This window comes from Typha angustifolia, chromosome 8, assembly GCF_048772165.1.
Source record: "Typha angustifolia cultivar Huaian chromosome 8, ASM4877216v1, whole genome shotgun sequence".
In the NCBI taxonomy this organism is placed as follows: domain Eukaryota; kingdom Viridiplantae; phylum Streptophyta; class Magnoliopsida; order Poales; family Typhaceae; genus Typha; species Typha angustifolia.
Genome location: NC_133246.1, coordinates 12,386,753 through 12,394,621, shown reverse-complemented (window position 1 = coordinate 12,394,621; position 7,869 = coordinate 12,386,753). Strand labels below are relative to the sequence as shown.

At 40.0% G+C, this 7,869-nt stretch overlaps 1 protein-coding gene across 1 annotated transcript; it reads right to left on the bottom strand.

The window, feature by feature from the left end:
* Positions 1–4,608: 4,608 nt before the first annotated feature.
* On the bottom strand, positions 4,609–6,700 carry LOC140764257 (ABC transporter G family member 4-like). The gene has a single exon (XM_073102726.1). It carries the CDS (start codon positions 6,493–6,495, stop codon positions 4,738–4,740), a length of 1,758 nt encoding a protein of 585 aa, XP_072958827.1. The 5' UTR covers positions 6,496–6,700; the 3' UTR covers positions 4,609–4,737.
* Between the last annotated feature and the right edge of the window lie 1,169 nt (positions 6,701–7,869).

Below are 7,869 nucleotides of genomic sequence, written 5' to 3'. Positions count from 1 at the left end.
AGTTTTAATTAGCCAAATTACTGGCACAGGTAGCTATGTTGCTATCTTCTCAATTCTCTTGAATTCATAGGAACTCCACTGGTATAATCCAATACTAGAATAAGTTGTCAGAAAAGTTAATGCACTATTGAGATGTTCTACCTAATTTGTCACATAATTTCAATTATCAAAAGTGACGCCGACGTTCGAACGCCAACTAAAATTAGGTCCAATTAGAACACCAACTTTTCTCTCTTTGCTCCTCAATTTCTTCATAGTGTATCTAAAAATCCAACAACAAACAGAGACTTCAGTTAATCAAAATCAACCCCAGCCAGCAAGAGTCCTCGTTGCATAAAGAAAAGGGGACCAATGCATATTAACAGAGATGGAGAAAAAAAAAATAGCTACTATTCATTTGGACCAAGAAAATTTCAATAGAAATTTACTCGGTCAAACCTCGACGTTATAATTTAATTCCATGATAAATTGGCAGATCAACTAAGTGAGAATTATAGCCCCCAATTGCATCTTGTAGATTTTCTTTTCCAACGGCAACTCCTGAGAAAGGCTTTCGTGAGTTTAAATTATACGTAATATTATTAAATATCAATTCATGATGTTTGTCATAAGCTGGGCTAGTAAGTCTCAACCGATAGCCTTCAAGATGGCTTATAAATACTATAGTTGTTAATTAAGATATTTAGGACATCATATGTCTCATAATTAATCCCAGTTTCTTTAATGAGTTATTTCGAAGGCACTTCTGTAGCTCAGCAACATCAAGAGGTTGAAACTTGGTTCATAGTTATGTGGATTTTGAAGGGCCGTTATTCCTTAAAAGTCAATTTGATAGCCTAAAATACCAGTTAGGAAATTGTTAGAACTATATATTGGGCTTCTTGGCCCATTCCTAACCCAAAATCCCTCGCTCTTGCAATCCCCAATCATTATTTTTTCTTCAAATTTATAAAATTAATTATACTTAGATCTTCTAAATTATAACTTTATATATATATATATATGTAACTCTCTTAAATAATTTTTTTGTGACACTCCTAAATTATTAAAAATGTAGGTGGAAAAGCTAGAAAAGACTAACGTTTAGGGTATATATATATATATATAATTTTCAGTTCGTGGGCCTAAAGGATACTTGAAGTTGATCAAGTATCCCAACTGAAGGAAATTCCTATATATACTTGAAGACAGCAGACGTATGCATCCTTTCAAGTTCGTCCTTCCGGATGTACACAATTCTTTCACTGCCTCACTGGCAGCAGCAACAAATTGTTTCATTCTGACACTGAGATCGATAAAATAGTCTCTTCGTGATTTGATAATTGATATACAGCACCACTACTGCAGGCATCTTTTGCATCCATCCAGCTTCCATTTGCAATAGCTTGTTAAATGGCATCCACCTGGCTATAACTATGAGAATATCAATTTGCATCCCTCGGAACAACTTGTCCTACCAATAGGATTAGATATCCTAATCTCACAGAAGGTTAGGAATACTTCCTTAAGGCAGTATTTAACTACGTAAGAAACCTAATCCTAATATGATTGCTCTGGATGCAAGTCCTACTTTAATTCTCGAAGGAGAGTTTAGCAATTTAGTAAGGGATTGGGATTCAGTGCAGTTGGTCGCTTTGATCGTGCATGTTCAAATTCTACGAACCTTTTAATAAATTGTTGGCATAAGTAGAACAGTTATATGTCAACAAGGAGGGCTAACGGGTTCAGGGCGAGATCAATTGTGGATCTCAGCCTCTTCTCACTCACAACAGTTGCTGATCTAATTTTACCCCATCCACACCTCGCTCTATGCCTAACTGTGCCTACCTTGCTTCCAATTCCACCGCCCCGCTTCCAACTCCGCCAGTGGCTTAGATCTAACTTGGTTTTGCCGCATTGAGATTTTTTTCTTTTCTAAGATTAATTGCCCTAAGATATTGTATCTAGGATGTATTAGGTAGATCTGCTACCCTCCACCACTGCTCGTTTGTTTCTTTTCTTTTTTCCTTTACTCTAGGTTCTAGTCGTGGTTTTTTAGGATTTCTCAAATGGGATCTTCTATGTGATTTGTTGTTAAAGTCACTAAACTATATCACTGATGAGCTTGAATTTTTGCCTGAGTTTACTCCTTATTAAAGTGCTCAGTATGCTAAGACTCATGCTGTTATTCATGTAGTGTTGTCGGCCGGCCAATCGGGAGACTTACTTCTAAAGCGTCTAATCTATCTCTTTTGTATTATTATGCTTAAATGTTTGCTTAAATGTTTATTTTAATTATTGTTTAGTCTATAATACAATCAAATATAAGGCTTGTCTCTAGGGCTTTTGTCTTATTTTTCCTCTTTCTCTCTTTGTATCATTTTGTAATTGGTTGTCTAAATTGAATGATATGATCAGCCTACGAACTTTCTTTAAAAAAAATTAGAACCATTTTGTATGTGATTGATTTATTAATTAACTTAATTAGCAGTAAATAACTTCCTATGGAATAGTATACTACTTGTCAAGAACTACGTTAGACTAGTTTAGACTTCCTTTTTCTTCTTAAGAGAGAGATTCTCATGCAATAAGTGGACTTTGTTGGATAGATACATGGGGAACATGCATGCCGGCAGCTTGCATGAAAGATGTCATGCTTTCCAGCTCCCATGGAATACTTGCATGTTGTGAGGTGGCAACTTTATCTCTCTTTAAATTTTGCATGTAATATAAGAAATTATTTTGTGTAAGTACCAATGAGTAGAATATCCTACATAATAGATGTATAACTAACTACATAGATAGTTTAAATAGTTATCATCACCTTATCCATTTCAATGCAATCACCTCAAACGGATCATATAGTTAACCAAAATTTATATGCAGGGTGTTATACGTAAATTCTCCTTCTCTTTCTTCTAAGACCCTATATATATATATATATAGAGCCAGCTCTTTAACAATGGAAGTATTCCTTTTATCTATTAGCCATTGGCATATATAGTATGCAAATCTTTCTGATCTGAAGACAAGCAGAGTTCACGTGAGACAGAAACCCCCAAGACCCGTGAAGAAGAGAGAGAGACGAGAGAGACGAGACGATCGAGAGAACGTCCAAAGCTCCAACTCCTCCGACATGATCACCTCATATCACCGATCCACCCACCACTCCACGACGAATGACACCTTGGATTATATTATTTTCATCTTATATTTATCCTTCCTCTTGTTCCTGTTCTTCTTGTTCTTGTTCTTCTCCGCATCTAAAAGCTAGCTCTTGTCAGTGCTGTTAATTAGCCTTTGCCTTTTAAGCTTCATGAGTACTTCATGCTGTAAGCAAAGCAGCAGCGGTGGCATTTCCAGCAGTCACTCATGGAAAAGGTTTAACTATATGTACAGGAATTTATAATTTAAAGTGAAAAATACTTGTGTACACCCTATTATATATAAATATTTATTATTCGATCTTGCATTATGATTACAATAATACAATGTTGTTAATTTTCGTAATAGCAAGTTATCATATAGATGAGTTAAAGTTATTATAAATGCAAAATAACCTAAAAGAAATTATAAATATTTGAGTTATTTTAACTTATTAAAATGATTCTCTATTGTTGCTTAATTAATATTAACTCAGGATGATTTTGAATAATTAGAAGCAAAATGACGGAGTCCAATTATATTTATATATATATGATGTGAATAATAATAAAAGTAAAATGTATTTGATAAATAATTATATAACATACGGAAAGGATTCCTGTTGCTTTCTTTCCCATCATAAACTTGATTTTACTTATAGCATGTCGAGATTATCTTAAAATGCGATGCAAATCATTGGCACTTAAAGAATTCTGCCATGAGTGGGTGCACCAAGTACTACGACTAGCTAGACACAGTTAAATAATGGAGACTAGATCAGTGGCCCACTTAGTCCTGACAAGAACATTGGAGAAAAATATTGTCTTCCATTATTGCAAACTTCAAATATAATTTGTCCTATGGGGAATTTTCAAACAGTTGAGTCACGAACTTAGGAGTACCCAAAATGGTTCACTGAGCAAGTAATTTATATTACATCTGTACTTCACCTAATTAGATTAACTGTTTAATGAGCAGAATTGGTCAAAAACTCTTATGCATGGGGGAGCACCCAAGTTGATACAAGTTTTAGAGGGGACTCTTTCACACCCAAAGTTGATAAAAGCTTCACATCCAAAGTTGATAAAGAGATCAGTACGTACGTTAACGTAAGATGGGCTCCTGTATTATTATTTTTTTACCTGCATCCACATCAATTATTATTTAGAGGACCCTGGGTCTAATATTCCTAGGTACATTATCGTGAATTAGATAGCTATAGGTGTATATATATTTACGAGTTGATATGACTGTCACGTGTAAAAGTGAAAACAAACTTGAAAGTCACACGATGTCAAAACGAGAAAGTTTTACTTAGATTTACATAGAATCTCTTTGATCACAAAGCTAGAAATCGAGTGGAATCACTAGTATATCAATCTCTTATTTAGTTGACAAATATATGGAGCGAGAGGAGGAATCAGAGATATACCTCGATGCAATAATTCCCGAGTTCTATGGGATGTTTGAAGACGAGATCAGAGATTAGACAATATATATATGTCAATAATTTTGTTAAGAACACCAGTAACTTACATGTTAAACCACTCGAATCAAAAGTATAGCTCACATTACTATTCCACAACGTCACCTTCTTCTCCGATCACCTTCGTCTCACTTCTTGGACCTCGAAGCTCTTCTCGTGAGAACGACCCAGTAGAGGACTCTATAGAGCACGAAGAACCCGAACAACACCTGCAGCCCCGTCCATTTATCCCCCTCTCTCAACCCTTTTCTCTCTAACACATCCTTTCCCTTCACCTCGCACTCTTCTCCTTCCCCCCATCCGAAGCACCTCTCCTTCGCGCATCCGTACTCGTTCGCCAGCAACGCATCCAATGCGTACTTGTACGGGGATAAGTAATGCATGAACACCCAATACGTCGGCATGCTCTCCTTAGTCAGGAAGTAGCCGGAGAAGAGGAAGAACCCCGCCAAGAACACCGTGACCAGCGACGTTCCGGCGATGTAGTCCGGCGTGAAGGAGCTGATCAGTAGAACGAATGAGTTGGCCGTGAGCACGACGAGCCATACGATGAGCACGAAGGATGCGAAGGCGGCCGGCGACGAGCAGAGCCCTACGAGGAAGTAGACGGAGGCGGAGTAGATGATGGCGACGGCGAGGAGGTAGGGGAGGAACACGAGGGTGGCGGCGGCGACGTGGGAGGAGAGGCGGTAGAGCCCCGACGAGGCCTCCCGGAGGAGGATGGGGCGTTCTAAGACAAATATGGGCAAAGTCTCGGTGGTGGAGGAGAGGAGGAAGGTGAGGGAGAAGGCGAAGAGGCCGAACCGCTTCTGCACTCCGGCGTCGCTGTACCCGGCGTTGATGTAGATGGTACCGAGGAGGAAGCCAACAATGAGAGATTCGAGAAAGTTGGTGAGGAGGAGCTGCTTGGTTCTGTACACGATCTTCCAAGAACGGCGGTAGAGAGTTACTAACTCGTTAACTCGCGAGCTATATTCGTCTGGTTTTAATGAAATCTCTTGCATCTTCTCTTCTTTGGTTTGCGGAGGTGGTGGTAGAGGAGGAGGGGAGGTGGGTTTGGGAGCAGGGAGATGGTGGAGGACCTCCATTGCGTACTCGAGAGGGTTGAGGTGGGAGGGGACGGAGAAGCCATGAGTAAGGAGGAAGGCGTCCAGGGAGGGGAGCGAGCCGTGGTGGAGGACGGAGCCCTTCGAGAGGAGGAGGAGCGAGTCGATGGCGGAGAGGAGGCGCGAGCTCGGCTGGTGGATGGAGATGATGATGGTAGTTTTATTCTTGGCGGCGACTGAGCGGAGGGTCTGGAGAACGATGTGCGCCGACGAAGAGTCTAATCCCGAGGTGGGCTCGTCGAGAAGTAGAACGCCGGGATTACGGAGAAGAGATAAGCCGATGGATACGCGGCGGCGTTCGCCACCGGAGAGCCCGCCGGAGAGACGTGTGTGCGCAACGTGGGATAGTCGGAGGTCGGAGAGGAGTCCAGAGACGGTGGCGGAGGGGGAGGGTTCCGAGGAGGAGGGAAGGAGGAGGGAGGCGGCGAAGGCGAAGGTTTCCGAAACGGTGAGCTGGGGGAGAAATGCGTCTAACTGGGGGACGTGAGAGGATTGTTTCCGATAGGAGGAAGGGTGGAGAGGGGCGGAGTTGAGGAGGAGGTGGCCGTGGGTGGGGGCGAGGCGGGCGGCGAGGATGTCGAGGATGGTTGACTTGCCAGCGCCGCTGGGGCCAACGATGGCGAGGACCTCACCGGGCTTGGCGGAGAAGGAAACGTCGCGGAGGATGTAGTTTGGGGGTTTGGGAGGGAGGCAAGGGTGGAGGAGGAGGTTGAGGTTGAGGTTGAGGGTGGGCTTGGAGTAGTAGATGGAGATGGCGGTGAGCTCATAATTGGAAGACATTGTGGTTGTGGTTGTAGTGGTACTGGTACTGGAAGGGTAGGAGAAGGAGAGGTTTGGGAGAAGGGAAGGTGGGGTTGGCACTTGGCAGGAGTTGGAGCATGCCCCTTGGGGTTTCTTGGATGAGAGAGAGAGAGAGAGAGAGGAGAATAATTGAATGGGTTTAGCTTCGCTAATAAAAGAAATGGAATCGAAGGTGGTGGGGGGAGAGAGATGGCAGATGCATGTGTTATGTGTCTGCATGCAAGGATATATAGAACGCATAGGGACAGATCGGTCCGGCCCGAATTTTTAGTTTATTAGTACAGGATTTTTTATAAGAATTTTTTTAAATCGCACCCAATAGTTTATCTATTTCATTATTCTCCGACTTTTTTTTTTTTCTATAATTCTCATCTAACACCTTAACATTATTATGATTAATTAATATAGATCAAATTACTAAAATACCTCCACTATTCTCTCTTATTTCCTATCTTCCCATCTATCTGTTCCACCGTCACCATCTCCTCTTCCTCCTCCTTATATTCTTCTTCTTTGAGAAGAGAGAGAAGATAAAGATAGGGATAATTTAAATATTTATAAATTAATTTTTATATTGTAAAAAATATTCTCTTTTTAATATTGTCTAAGTTAACGTAAAATGTTAAATGAGAATTATAAAGGAAAAGAATGAATCGTATTATAAAATCCTCAATGATATAGTGTAAATCACAAAGTATGTAAAATGTAGGACGTGATTTATAAAATTTCCTTTCTTTTTATAAAAGCCCCAAAACTATATATTAATTTTTTTATAATAATTATTTAGGATTAAAATGGACTTGGTGAACGCTTTGGTCGTAAGAGTTTACTAGTTTTACTAAGTAATTTTTTTTTTATCATTTATGAGCCCAAATGCTAAATATGTGCTAAACAAAAGGCCAACTCTCCTTAAATATAGAGAGAATTAGGCTTCACCATGTCATATTTGTTGTCGAACAGTTGCTTTGAATTAAATCAAGACTTGCTCTAAGCCGTCGCGCTGCCAAGTTGCTCTTCCAAATAAACCACACCGTCGAATCAAAGCCTTCGAGCCAAGCTATTAAATCACAAAAAAAAATATTTTCGTAATAATTATTTAGGATTGGAGTCGAATCTATAACCTTGTTGATAAGGAGAATGGATACCTATCAACTCTACTGGAAGCACAAAAAAAAAAAAAAAAGAAGAAATTGCTAGGTTGTAGGAAATTCTTACAGCCTGAGTAGTTAATAGAGTCTCAGCAGCTGGCGATGAAGATACGCAGAGACATGCATCCCGTTTTCTTTTTCCTTTTTACAGCAAGACTATTCGGTATTATCTAGTAATTTGGCTTTATATATCTTGTCACGTTGC